The 15,360-nt window shown below is 34.3% G+C and overlaps 1 protein-coding gene across 10 annotated transcripts in view; it reads left to right on the forward strand.

Annotated features, from left to right (window-relative positions):
- EPHA5 (EPH receptor A5) overlaps positions 1-15,360 on the forward strand; it is a gene marked incomplete at both ends in the record, with an annotated part of 332,505 nt that overhangs the window by 22,598 nt on the left and 294,547 nt on the right. For 9 of the 10 annotated variants that reach the window (XM_080696953.1, XM_080696956.1, XM_080696955.1 and 6 more), the window contains one exon: positions 5,496-5,560. In XM_080696953.1, coding sequence (XP_080553079.1) covers positions 5,496-5,560 — 65 coding nt within the window. Of the gene's footprint in view, positions 1-5,469; positions 5,561-15,360 lie in introns of all 10 variants that reach the window. The other variant, XM_080696959.1, reaches the window with a different exon arrangement.

Consider the following 15,360-nt stretch of genomic DNA (forward strand, 5'->3'; position numbering starts at 1 on the left):
AATCATTAGAATGTGTAGAGTTGAGCCAGGCAGGGTGGAGCACGCCTGTAATCCCCGCACTTGGGAGGTGGAGACAGGAGGATCGTGCAGGTTCGAAGCCAGCCGCGCTGGTTTAAGAGACCCTGTTTCTAAATAAAAGTATATAATAGGTCTGGGGGTGTAGCCCGAAGATAGAAGAGTTTCCAGGAACCCTGATACCACCAAAAATAAAAAATAAAAAAGAATGTGTAGAGTTGAGGATTGAGCATTTTCTTATGGAAGAAATACTCATTTTTCTGTTCCTTGTTTCTCTTGGATTCCATAAAAAATGGACTAACAAGTCAGGTGTGGTGGTACATGCTTATGATCCCGTACTTGGGAGGCTGAGACAGGAGGATAACAATTTTGAGGTTAGCCTCAGCAATTTAGGGAGGCCCTGAACAACTTAGTGAAACTGTTTAATTAATTAATTAATTAGTTAATTAATTAATTAAAACAGAGTTGGGGGTGTAGCTTGGAAGTAGAATGCCCTTGAGTTTAATCTCCAGGTCTCTCCCCTACACACATACATAAAAAGTAGCTAAGAATCCTTTTCTTTTTCTGAAAGTAAATTCTTTAAAAACTTGTCTTGTTCATGAAAGCACTGAAATTAATAATGTATTATAACAAAATTAGATCACGCTTATGATTGTACATGTTATTTATTACTATTAAAATCTATTATTTGCCAATATTTAAGTGAATTTTACTTAGTGCATTTTTTATGCTAGTGAGTCTTCCCCACCCCCTTTCCTATATATTAACTTTTGACATTTGCAGCAGAGTACATACACATTGACCCTTGTACAGTAATTTCTCCTGTAGAATTGTCTTCTTAATTACTGATTAAAATACCAAACAATATTCCCATCTTCATCATAATTATGATTGATAGCAGAGGGAGAGTGATCTTGAAGCCTATCTCTCAGTTTAATTCTATAGCTGTATTTTAAAATATAAATAATAGAGTAGAAACATTTTCCATAAAATTTCTGATATCTAATTAATGTCTTCCAGAGTAACTGTGGTATCAAACATTTCCTCTAATTATATTCATTAGTGGCTTCACCCGGACAAGTTTTAATTAAGTTGTACAATGAAGATCAATACTCATTTTGTATTCATTGCAATTTACAACAAGCATATATACTGTTCAGAACATTTTAATTACTGTAATTGTAGCACAAAAGACACTTAGTTATTGTACTCTATTACTACCAATCCCTTCCCTTAATAAATTTGGTAATAAAACCTGGAAGTAGACTTTACATTTATATATAACTTGTCTATTATTCTGATTTTTACATGACTCCCTTTTTATCTTATTATGTTTCTATATTTTTCAATAATTAGTAGGGGAAATGAAGGCATTAATAACATCAGTGACGTAGCACTTTTTTATGTTTACTGTCATGAATGTTGAGAAATTCGTAAAGCATGAATAAGAACACCTGTAATAAATACATTGATTTATAAAAATAATTTAGAGGAATTGTATTATTAAAATACTCTATTTTTATATCCTAAATAAAATGTGTTGTTTTATTTTTTAAATAAAATTTATTTTATTATTTTATTTTCTTAAATAAATTTTGATTTATATGGAATGACTCTAAATATGGTAGTTTCTGTTCATGAAGACCATGGTAGTGATATTCTCTACAAAAATATATGAAAGAATAAGTTTTCTAAGTAGCATAACAATACATATATACCATGGGCTTTCTGATTTTCACAACGGTGAAATTTGCGATAGATAGTTATTTCCTGGGGACTGGTGTCACACACTGCAGAATGTTTAACCTCCTGCCTGGATTCTTACCATTAAATGTCAGTGAAGAAGTACACTACTCCCACTCTCCAAAACTGTTATAATAAAAAAAAAGTCTCTAGATATTAGAGACTTTTATTATTATTAAAGACAAATATTTATGTTGAGAACCACTGATTTATGCTGATTCATCCCCACTCTCTTGATTTTCTCATTGACCAGATGGTTCATTCATAAGACAAACAGCTATTAAGCTGTTTGAGCTCAGGGTAGGTTCATGGGAATGAGCCAAACATGGTGCTCTTTTAAGGAAACAACACAAGTCAGTTATTGAAAGACAAGAGCTGGATGTTAATACAAATTTCAGTAATAATACCTCCTCACAATTAGGAGAGGGAGGAGCAGTGATAACTTCCTGAGGAAGATAGTTTTTGACATATTTTGAAGGACAAGAGAAGAGGTAGCAATTCAAAAAGGGAAAGGGACAGGTCATTGGAGACAGCTTTCACATCTTGTTCAGGGTTTGGAGAAAAATAGATATGTATGTATCTAAAATAGAAGCATGCTGGGCGTGGTGGCACACGCTTGTAATCCCTGCACTTGGGAGGCAGAGACAGGCGGATCACACAGGTTTGAAGCCAGCCGCACTGGCTTAGGAGACCCTGTTTCCAAATAAAAAAAAAGTATAAAATAAGTCTGGGAGTGTAGTCCAGAGGTAGAAGGGCTTCCAGGAACCCCAGTACCACCAAAAATAAATAAATAAATAAATAAATAAATAAATAAATAATTAAATAAAATAGAAGCATACACACACAAACACACACACACACACACACACACACACACAAACACATATATACATAGACACACACACATAGTTTTCTCAGAGGCGTTTGAGGACCTGATCCAGGTTTAAAACATTTATTATGTATATATGAACAAAATTATAGTAATCTGCAAGTAATTCCCTAAAATACCTAATCTTGTTCTCTTTTTCTCAATTTTCTATTCAGTAATGGTATTTGTAAATATCTTCTTTGCATTGTGAATTCTATGAAATCATTTGTATTCAGGAAGAAAGAAATTTTAGACAGTAATGAGATGGCATACATATATTTTCTATAAGCTTCCTCATCTATTTATCTCAAAAAGCATTTTGATAAAACCACAGTAAGATTGTAGAGATTTCTGTTGCAGTAACTTTTTTTGCATTTTGTAGTATATTCATATGCATTTTACAGTATGCTGATTTACTTCCACATGGATTTTTTGAGCCCCCCAAAAGGTAAAAATAATTATGTAGATTAAGACTAATTTAGATGAGGGTAAATAAATTTTATAAAATAATTTGGAATTCTGTTGGTAATAATGAATATTTTAAATCCACATATTATTAAAATGCTTACAAGGAATGCAGTTTCTCCCAGCAGGCTGGTCACACATTCCTAGAATTCCTATGCACATCAGTTTGATACTACAGGATTAAGTTTCATTCGACTACTGTCACCATAACACCCTTAGTTTGCTGATTTGCTCTATTTTATTTGATCTACCCAGATAGACTGCTGCTCAATATCACAGATTAATCAGATGAATCATTAAGATGAATAAACATAACAATTTAGGTTATGCACTCCCCTGGTAGTTAGTCATGTCTAGACACAGCCCTAGTGTCCCAGAAAAACTAAAATGAGGACAAGGACATTTATGTTTAATGTAGTCTTATTCCCATGGAAACCAGAAAAGCCAACAATAGGGCAAAAAGAAGAATATGGATGTAACTGAAAAATTAGATGGAGTGAGCTGACTGACAGGGTCTGCAAGGTTGGTGGGGAGAAGAAGAGTTTTGGTTTATTTGTCTGTTTCTGTTTTTGTAGTATTACACTGTAGTTTTTCAGTTAGGCCATCATTACTTTAAGGAATTAGCTATTTCAAGAATGACTTATTATTCTATAAAGCCTATATGATGTCAATAAGCCAAAGATAATGCAGACATTATATGGCAGCAGTTTCATAGTTAAAAAGCACAGAAATAGTGACAAAATGTGTTTAATAACAATATCAATATATGTGTGTGTGTATGATGAGAACATTTTTGTGTTTTCTGCAGTTTAAGTAATTGATCTGTTTTAATGTTACTAACATTTTAGAGACTTTAAAGTTGGTTCCTATGGTATATATTCACAAATACAATTTTTTTCTTATTAATATGAGCTACTGTGAAATAAAATGATGGATAATTGAGGTTAAATGCATACACATTTTATAACATGTATATTGTTTGAATTTCAATTTTGATGCTGATTTTTTCAGTAATAGTAATTTTATCTAAGGATTCTTTTTAAAATATATCAACAAATTTCCTAGCCTACCAACTATACTTTTTATCTCAGATTAATACTTGCAGATAGATCATCCTTTTAGAACTAATGGCATTTCAAAATAATGACTCTTGAATGTATTTTATGAAGCTTCAGTATCTCTGGCTAAGAATAATCCATGTGGTTCCATTTTGGATTTATATACCATTCCCATTAGAAGTGGTTCCACTGAACATTGGAGCATGTAGATCCATGTGAGTTAGATATAACAGGTTAGAAAGAAAAATATTGAACTGTGATCCAGGTCTAAAGAGTCTGACTACACAGTACCCTTTAAGCTACTTTGATTTCTCAGGGACAGAAGCATGAGAGTGTGTGTGTGTGTGTGTGTGTGTGTGTGTGTGTGTGTGTACACATATATACTCATCCATGGCCTCCTTTAAAATACTGTAGGCTTTTCAGGGATAACAGATCTGACAGTTCGCTTAAAAGTACACATTCTGGTCATATTTAACTAGAAGAGATCTTTGGAAGTCAGATGTGGTTGCACATGCCTGTAATTTCAATACTTGCAAAACTGAGATAGAAAGATCTAATTTTTAAGGCCAGCCTCAGCAAGTTAGCTAGAATCTGTTTCAAGATAAAAAATTTTTAAAAAGGATAGGAGTGTAGCTTAGAGGTAGAAAACCCTGGATTCAATCTCCAGTACCACCCCTTTTCTAAATATTAAACAAGAGCAACAATACAAAACGAAAAAGGAGAGATCTTTGGGGATGCAATGGCCTCTTAACTTTAACAAAAATCCTAAGAATGGCTACAGATTTTTTTGTCTTGGATAAGGGTGTGCTGATTTATCTCTTAATTAAACTTGCAATTTGGATTACAGATTTTGGTTAATATCACAAAAAATTGTTACAAGCTTGGGAATAGTTTATTGCTATTTAATGTAAATTATTTGTTAATTGCTTCATAACAGCTTTTGAGAAGAAAGTAAAATATATTTAGCTACAATTTTATGGCTGTGGCTTAATTCCAAACCTAGTGCTTTTAAAAATAGCTACATGGGCCTTAGTTTGGGAAGCTTTTCTTTCTTTCTTTCTTTTTTTTTCTTATTATTTGCTCTTTGTCTTTACTCTTACTTGGCCCCAAACAAGTACAGCAATGCCTTATTTATTCATTTTATAGTAATTTTCTATTTATTTAAAATCACTTGTTCTCTTACATTCCAATAGTATTCTCTATAAGTGATACCTCCTGTATTTATCATAGTGAAAGCTTAATCTAATTTCCATGATTACATAAACAATTTGGACTTTTAATAGCACTATCAAAATAGGAATACTTTGTTGTATATTTCACTCAATTTTGTAATATTTCTCTTTCAGTGAATTTATTGGATTCACGTACTGTCATGGGGGACCTGGGATGGATTGCTTTTCCAAAAAATGGGGTAAGTTCTTATGAGTTGTTTTCTAAAACTTAAGGTACATGCATAAGCATACTACAAGAGGTACATGGGTTTGAAAATTCACTGGACTTCTTAAGACAGGAGAGGTAAAGAGACCTCCATTTAGTTCTAGCAGAGAGAAGAGATTAGTAGGGAAAAGTTTTTAGAAACTGAATAAAGAATACATTATTTTTCTTTTTCAGTATTTTTCTATAGAATATGAAGAAAACTTCAAACTTAAGTAACCATCAAACATTTAAGGAAAAAAATATATATATTAGGAGCATTTGATTTGCTGCTGATTTGCCATTATAATGGTTATATTACATAGGAAATAAAATTTAATATTTCTGTGACCAGTGATGATTCAAACCCCAGCTCGATTTTTTATTTCTTATATGGAAACAGGGTTTCACTAAATTTTGAAGGGCTTCACTAAGTTATCGAGGCTGGCTTTGAACCTGCAGTTTGTCTGTCTCAGCCTCCCAAGTCCTGGGATTAAAAGTGTGCACTACCACATCCAGGTTTCATTTTTTACCTCATTTGCAAATTAAGAAATATAAATTTTATAAGAAGTTTCCTTAAATCCCATGTGATTAAAAATTTCTCAGACTCTCCCTATAAAACTAGTTCAGAATTTTAATTGAGTTATTAAAATTTTTAGTTGGTGCATATTAATTATATAGAACAATTAATATCTTTACATATTTGTATACACATATAACATTTTAATACTAATAATCTTACTACATAGTTACATAAAAGTGGCTCATTATTTTCAGCTCAATTAAAAGCATGAAAAATGTTTTATTTATTCTTGTCATTGGAAAGCTTATTTAGTTTTGTAATATTCAATGATTTCTTTCTCTAAACATAATTCCTGATTTAAGCTGAATTAATCTTACTCAAATTTATATTCTTTATCAGTGGAAATATTGCCAGGCGTGTTGTTCAAGGCAATATATATACTGTATATACAATGTATATTTATGTTCTGAGAATTTGAAATTATATAAAATAAAAAGCAATTTTTTGAACATTTGAAGGTACTATACTTTCTTCAGTATTTCTAGAACATTGTCCTGACCTTCAGGCCTTAGGAATGAATACATTTATTTTTCAGATTGGTTAAAAATACCTCCTCCTCAAGTTTAGACTTAAGAATTGGTCAAGAGTCCGGCGTGGTGGTGCATACCTGTAATCCCAGTACTTGGGAGCCAGAGACAGGAGGATCGCAGGTTTGCAGCCAGCCTCAGCTACTTAGGCCCTCTGCAACTCAGTGAGACCCGGTTTCAAAATAAAGAATAAAAAATAGGGCAGGGGGTATAGCTCGGAGGTCGAATGCTCCTGGGATCCATCCCCAGACCCGCAGAGGAAAAAAAAAAAAAAAGTTAGAGTCAAAGATCTTTCATGACCTTATTAGTTCCAAGCTGATTAAAAACTACAGTTTTAAGAAATTAAGCAACTTCTTCTATGACAATACTTTCCATCTAGCACTTTTTGGTCACCTAGGTTACCTGTCTGTGACCTTGGCATTGGTAATTTTTTTTTTTTGAGACTAAGCAAACATCAGAAGAGACTGCTCTTTTTTATATAAAATTCTAATTGTTATATGATGTGATGGTTTCCTTCTAGTCTGCATCTGAGTACTTTGCCTGAATTAAGACATATCATTTGTATTTGGGCTTAGCTTGTCCTTTTAAGCCATTTTTTCATGTCATAGACAGTCTGTGTGTTTGTGTCTTTGATCGCTCTGCCTTCTTCAAGATAGTAACTTTGACGCTCCTTCCTCTGCCCTTTTATTCTAGACATATCTAAAAGTATTAGGTCACAGTAACTTTAATGCAAATTTTCTGCATTTACTAATTTAACAGACATTTATCAGGCACTGAGTATATGACAGTCACTTTTGTCGAGACTGGGGATACATCAGGGGAAGAAACCCACAAAAATTTCTGACTTCTGGAGCTTAAGAGAGTACACGATTCTGATAATAAGTAATTAAAGATAAAAAGGTGGTAAAGTATTTTCTAGTTCTTGCTGTATATCTGCAAAAGTGGTAGAAAGGTAACAGCTTTTGCTCAAGGTTGCTGAAGCATTTTGTAACACAACTAAAAGTATGTGTTATGTATTTGACATATGCAGTGTCATATTATTCTTTTTAATTTAGTCTTGCCATGAAAATATATACACTTTCAGTTCATGAGTATATGTAATTAACATTTAGTCCCAATTCAGTCTTCTCATGGAAAAAAATACATTTTCAGGATATTAATATATGTAATTAACATTTAGTCCTAACAAGGGCAATGTGTGAAGAGGTAATTAGGATTCGTTTTGTAAAAGAGGAAAATGAGGCTAGGTAAGGGTACCTTCCCCAAGGTCATGCAGTTTGGTAAAAGATGGTCCATCTCCATTCCAGGTCTCCCAGGATTGTGATTGAATGAGAGATGAGCTACTCTGGTTAGTTCTTCAGAGACACGAGTAGGTTCTGAATGGTGCCATTCAGACCATCTTTCAGTTTATACAAAAGAGGAATAGGTGCTGGAGAGGAAATTCACCTCAAAGAAAGCTTTAACTAGGCCAGAGAGGATGGCATTCATTTGTTTCTGTAATGCATTGCAACATAGAGGTATCTCTGAACCTCAACTTTCTTATCTGTTAAATGGGGTAGGTAGCTATTATGTCATCTATGTCATAATGTTGATTTTTAGAACAAAATAAGATGATATAGTTAATACATCATGTGATTGCTAAACAGGTAATAAACTGTTTAGCAATCACATAATGGCTGATTAGGAAGCTACTTTTATACTGCTGCTTTTCAACTGTAACTAGAAAACAATGCTTTGGTAGTTAAAAGAAGCAATCACTGAGCCTTCTATTTGACACTTGCCTATTTAATGAAGTTTTCATACTTTAAGATCCTGATGTGTAGCCAGGCGTGGTGGCGCACGCTTGTAATCTCCATGCTTGGGAGGCAGAGACAGGAGGATCGCGCAGGTTCGAAGCCAGCTGCGTGCGCTGGCTTAAGAGACCCTGTTTCCAAATAAAAAAGTACAAAAATAGGTCTGGGAGTGTAGGCTGGAGGTAGAAGGGTTTCCAGGAACCCCAGTACCACACACACAAAAAAAGTCCTGATGTAGGACTCAGTTTTACAGTTTGACTTTGAATAAAATTAAGGGAGTTTAAGGATTGTGAATTAATTTTTATTCCAGAATTAGCTTTTATGTATAAACAGAAATAAAAACATGCGAACAAGCAGAACACTGATGTCAGTCTTATATAAAATGAGTAGTTCTAGTTTCAGTTCTAAATTTTACTGCTTATTTGAGTGAATACACACACACACACACACATACACACACACACACACACTCAATGTAAGTCTTGTTTTAGGTTTCATTTTGAGATTCCCAAAATGTTTTAGCCTCAGCCAATTAAAATAGATTTCTAGCAGTAATATTGATTCTATTACTAGATTATAGTGATGGGATTAAGGGACAAGAAGGAGGCCTTAAGATTACTCATTTCATAATGGATTCTACTGTCATTCCTTTATTATTTAAGTTTCATGACATTTTATTTTAAAAATATTTGTAAACCAGGCTTTATGGGCCATTTAATTTTTTAATGAATAAATTTTATTTTAAGTTTGTATAAAAATGAGTAGAGGGTATAGAGTTACTATACACTATTTCAACATTTTCCACATCCTGATTTTACTACTATTAGTATGTATTAGTGAGGCACAGTAGTTAAAACTGTAGAGACAATACTGACATATTGTTATTCAGTAACTTCCACAGTTCAGAGTTTGCTATTTCTGTTGTACATTCTATGGATTTTAACAAATATATAATGGCATTTATTTACCACTATAAAATCATACAGAACAATCCATCCCCCCAAATTCTACTCTCCCAGTTTTCATCCCTTAGCCACCCTATTCCTGAAAAATACTATTCTTTTTACTATTTGCATAATTTTTTTTTTTACAAAAGAATGTTATACGGTTGGAATCACACAATATGTGATATTTTATTTTGGCATCAATTTCTTTAGCAATATTTACTTAAGGTTTCCCCTGTCTTTTTGTAGATTAATAATGTATTCATTTTTGTGATAGACTATCTCACTTTTCTTTGTGGGGTTGTGTGTGTTTGGTACTGGGAATTGAACCCGGGGCATTCTGCCTATGAGCTACATGCCCAGGACTATTATATTTCTTATTTTGAAACAGTGTCTTACTAAGTTATAGAGGGACTCACTATGTTGCTAAGACTGGTCGTAAACCTTCAATTTTCTTATCTCAGCCTCCCAAAACTAAGAGTACAGATATGCACCACCACACCAGCCTCATTATTTCTTTTATTTCTTTTTTACTTTTATGTTTTATTTTTTGGTGGTACTGGGGGTGGAACCCAGAGGCTTTCTACTTCTGGGCTATACTCCCAGGCCAATTTTATATTTTATTTGGAAACAGGGTCTCACCAATTTGCTGAGAGAGCCTCACTAAGTAGCTGAGGCTGGCTCAGAACCTGTGTGATCCTCCTGTCTCAGCCTCCCAAGCGCGGGGATTACAAGCGTGCACCACCACGCCCGGCATCATTATTTCTTTTAAATACCAAATTTTTGGATTTGAATATTAACTCTATAAACTTAAGAAACTTGTAATTCCTACTTTCTAAAATGTATGGTAGCAAATTGTAAATCTTCACTTCAGGGAAAAAATTAAGTACATATTTCTTTTTAAAGGAAAAAGTTATGTTTTATGTAAATCTATGTCAGATAAAATTATGGAAGTATTCAGAGTAGATTGACAAACCTCGTAGAAATACATCTATGTTTTTCTGATTTAATCATTTGGCTGAATAAACAACCCCAATAGAGTCTGTTGTAGTTTGGATTTAAAGTGCTCCCCTCGCTGGGCGTGGTGGCGCACGCTTGTAATCCCTGCGCTTGGGAGGCGGAGACAGGCGGATTGCGCAGGTTCGAAGCCAGCCGCGCTGGTTTAAGAGACCCTGTTTCCAAATTTAATAAAATATAAAAATAGTTCTGGGAGTGTAGCCCGGAGGTAGAAGGGTTTCCAGGAACCACAGTGCCACCAAAATCAATCAATCAATCAATCAATCAATCAACTGCTCCCCCCAAACTCAAGTGTTGAAAGCATGTTCAAATGCAGCAAGGTTTAGAGGTGGGGCATGCTGTCATGGAAGGTGTGGTCTGGGGACTGTTTCTGTACAGGAGCCTCCCCCCATCCCTTTCTCTGCTTTCCGCTGCCATGATGTGACAATGGTGTCCCTCCACCATGCGCCCTGCCAGGACCACAGTCATGTCATGGTTTATGTCTCAGAGCTGACCGTGTGGTTTGAAACTCTCAGTTTCCATAATCCTTCCCTAATTTGCTCTTGTCTGGTATTTTGGTCATAGCAAAGGGAAAATTTAATCTTTCCGAAATACTTTTTCATTTATGATTTCCCTCCTTTTCTTTTTGACCTTAAACTGCCAATCTCATATTGCCAATCTCTTACTGGTCGATGTGTACACACTCTAAAGAAGCATTTGGCTTCCTTCTAATTGTACTGAAGTTATTTCAGTCACCCTCTGGAACATTTAATATTGATTAATCTATATATTCTAAGCATGGATATAAAATCATTGTTTCCTGCAAATTTTTAGCAAGTATTTTAAGGAATATTCTCTTGAGAATAAAATTAATAGTTACGGTGTTTGTTTAGAACAGATTATTCTCTTACGTCTTAGAGACTCCACCGTTGCTCTTTTTTTCCACATGCTGGTGTTATTTATAGGTGATCACAAGATGCACCTGCCTCCTTTGCTTTGGTGGAAACAGTCTTTTCCCCTCTGGGTTTTCTGTATTTCCTGGAGCGCACAGTGGGGAGACCGATACACTCCCCTGAGCATCACCTCTGAGTTGTGTTGCAAGTTCTGCTTTTGTTTTTGCTTTATCTTCTTCTCCCAGTCAAATAAAAAGAGTAAGAATTATTTTAAGATCTTTTATTATTATTTTAGAGGCTATTTGGAACATTCACAGTAGTTTATTCATTTGGGAAAGACTTCAGAGTGTTGACTTAAGTCATATTTGTACTAAAACAAAGCTGAATAACTTAATCTTTGTCTGGAAGAAAAAGAAAACAGAATAACCCTAAACAACTTACACTAAAACAGGAACTTATGGCTTTTCTTGCTTTATTGTTACTTTGTTCTATTTTCTGATTTTTTTGAGAGGACATGTCCATTTAATGTGATGTTGAAAATAAGTCATATTTAAGTACTCAAAATGGACTGTGAATGCATTCTTCTTTTCCTTTTTTCTTTTTTGTAACTATATTCTTAATTTTGTACATGAATTCCCTCAAATAAATAACAGCTTAAGCTAAGTATTCTTTCCCGATGCTTGGATTTTGGCAAAAGTGTGTGTGCATGTGTGTAATTCATGTCCCCCAAATTAAAGGCAGAAAACTGTGAAACATATTTGAACACTGCTTATCTTTTTTATCGTTTGGTTATGAGCAATGGGGATTTGCAAGAACCTCATTTTGGCTTTGCTTCCCATTGAAAGAAGATAACGATGATGACAAGCACCGAAGTCCACACCAAGCATGGAGAGACTAATTACCATTAAAGTAGCAAGGTGTGGTGGTCCATACCTGAAATCCCAGGCTAACACAGAGAATTGCAGGGTCGAGACTAACCTCAGCAACTTAGAGAAAACCTCAGCAGAATACAAGACCCTGTTTTAGAATAAAAAATAAAATAGGGCTCTCAGGAAAAATTCCCCTGGGTTTAAATTTCAGTGCTGCAAAGAATAAAACAAAGCAAACAGTTAACAGCAGCGGCAGCAGCAGCAGCAGCAGCAGCAACAACAACAACAACAACAACAACAACAGATTAATGGTGGAGTGGATAAAAAGGAATACTTTTGTGGAAGAAAACCTTTTTATTTAGACAGTGATAGAAAACAATCCTAAAGGGAATGGATATTGTAATATATAATACAAGTGCCACTATAGTGAAGACTACTCCTGATCAAAAGTAGTTTTATATTATTATTATTATTATTATTACTATTAATATTGATTGAACCTATGGACATTCTACCTCTGCTCTATACCTCCAGCCCTTTTTACTTTTTATTTGGAAACAGGGTCTCACCAAGTTGCCGAGAACCTCACTAAGTTGCTGAGAGTGGTCTGGAACCCATTTCTACTGTACTGGGATTACAGGTGTGTGCCACCACATCTGGATTCCTTATTATTATTACTTTTTAGAAAAACAATCAACCAACCAAACAAACAAACAAAAAACTCAGTCATGACCAATCTGTAAGGTAATTGAGATAACTAAGGAATTAAAGATGGTCATTAAGCATTCACTAAAGTTTAGAAGACAAAATTTTGCACTTCAGTTTCCCACAAGGAAACTTAGCAATTGTAGAGAAAGTTCTTTAGAATATCTGGCTTCATTTCTGAATATGAGGCACATGTTAATATTTGTTTTCCATATATGCAAATATGTAGAATGAATTAGCAGTATAGTGTATGCCTGCAAACAGAATTGGCATATACATGTGTTTATCACTGATTATATAATTAAAGCCAATACAAAATAATTAAAATATTGTGTTTTTTGGTGGTTTCCAAAACACTTTCTTCACATAAGGAAATGTGTAAATATAAGCTGAAAAATAAATTTCATCCATATGATCTTCTTGTTAAATTTTTTCTCCATAGTGGCACACACCTGTAAGTAATCCCAGTATTTGGGAGGCCAGGACAGGAAGGATTGCAGTTTCCAGGGCAGCCTCAGCCCTCAGCAATTTTGTGAGATTGTAAGCGACTAGGTGAGAGTCTGTTCCCAAATAAAAAATAAAATGTACTGGGCATGTAGTTGGGAAGCAGAAAGCCTCTGGGTTCAGTATTCAGAACTACACACACACACACACACACACACACACACACACACACACACACACACACACACTTACGCACACACGTCCTTCCCCTTAACCAGCCTCAACTGGCTAATTAAAAATCTCGATTAGACCCCAATTTATGTTACCATTTCTTTCAGGAAAGTTTCACTCCAGTCTGAGCTCTCCTCTCTCCTCATTGGCAGATAATGCTGGGAAATCTTTCTTTTTCTCTCTATTTAAACCTCTATTTTTATTTCTTTCTACAAATTTTGTTGTGTATAGAAGATTATTTATTCATCACTTCAACTAGGTTAATTTCAACTCAATTCTTCTCATTCTTTTTTGATTGCCTTTTCCAATTGACTATGCAAGGAACAGGGTACATAAGTGTGAACAAGAGTTCATCTCACTTCCAGAGTCACATACAAGTTACTATTACCTTATCTGTGATGAGAGGCATCAATGTATAAACTTTTCCTTAATGTATATCCAGTATAATTCCTATCAGTTTCCTATTGGGTACTAATATTTTTCTTTTCTCCCTTACGTACTATAAAGAAATTTGTGGGTGTCTGTCTAGTTAGATCACTTACAAATGGTATAATCCATGCAAAATCCAGGCTTTAGGTCTTTTTTCTCTTAAAAAAAATTGCCCTCATTGATATTTGCATCTTTCCATATGTAAATATAATGATTAAAAAATTCTCATCTTTCTATTCATTAATGAAGATGTTAAATAAAACTGTGCCTCACACAGGTCCCTGGGGCCTAAACACCAGGTATTTTTCCAAGCGGTTTGATTGCTGTTTATCATGATTCTTTTTTTTAAACCATCCTTCAGCTGTTTTCAATTCATGTGACAGTGCTCCCATGCAAGTCAATTTGAATTAATTTTGCAAGCAAATGCTTTATGGTTCTGAGTACATAATCTCCTTCTCCCACAGAGAAAAAATATACTGTAATCATCCAGCATTCCTGTTGATTATTTCCATTAAAGGCAGCAGGGGAAGAGAGAATGCCCAAGACTCCTCTTGCGTTTGAAGTTTTTCAAGGCTTTTGCTATTCCCTGCCTTGTTCTTTTCTCCCCTCTTTTATGCTGTTCAGTGCTCACACTAATGTAGAAAATCATGGTATGAACTGCTCAGCCTGGAATTTTGTTTTTTATCGAGGAAGCCACTACTGTCTTTGTGATCTTATATCCCATAATACTTTCCCCCAAATGAACTGATTTCTCTTTTAACTCCCAAAGGATTCATAGAGATTTTTATCTCTAGTGTTTTGAACAAATTAATTGAAAAAAATCTTTCCTACCCTCCGTACAGCCCATCTTAATGCTAATCATTTTCAAGAGCCGGCTCAAGTTATACAACATGAAACCTTTCATTACTACCCAGAGGAGTGACCACTTCCTAGGCTGAATCAATGCAGCTCTTATTATGTATTGAGCACACTGAAAATTAGATATTTGTAGTGGTACTTATTGTTTGTGTGAATACTGTGAGCTTTTCTAAAGATCATTTTGTCTTTATCTCTAGCACATTGCTCTATATCTCTATAAATTCACATTAACTATATCTGTTATAGTTTGGTAGATGATTAGATGTCTAAATCTTTAGGCAGTGGCATTGGTTTGGACCCGAAAATGCTGCAGTATTTTAGCTAAAAATGGAATAGTATAAAAATATCAAAATTTGGATTTAGGGATTTCTGTTTATTTTGTATCTTGTAAACTCGAGCCAAGAATTTTTTTTTTAAATTTTACCAAAAGTTCTTATTTTTCAATCATAGTGTTAGAGAGGACTTACTCTCTTCAATTCTTATTAAAATACATTAGTTTTGGTTGTCATTCCTTAGAGTTATAAAA

Source organism: Muscardinus avellanarius (assembly GCF_963383645.1).
Source record: "Muscardinus avellanarius genome assembly, chromosome: 6".
Lineage (NCBI taxonomy): Eukaryota > Metazoa > Chordata > Mammalia > Rodentia > Gliridae > Muscardinus > Muscardinus avellanarius.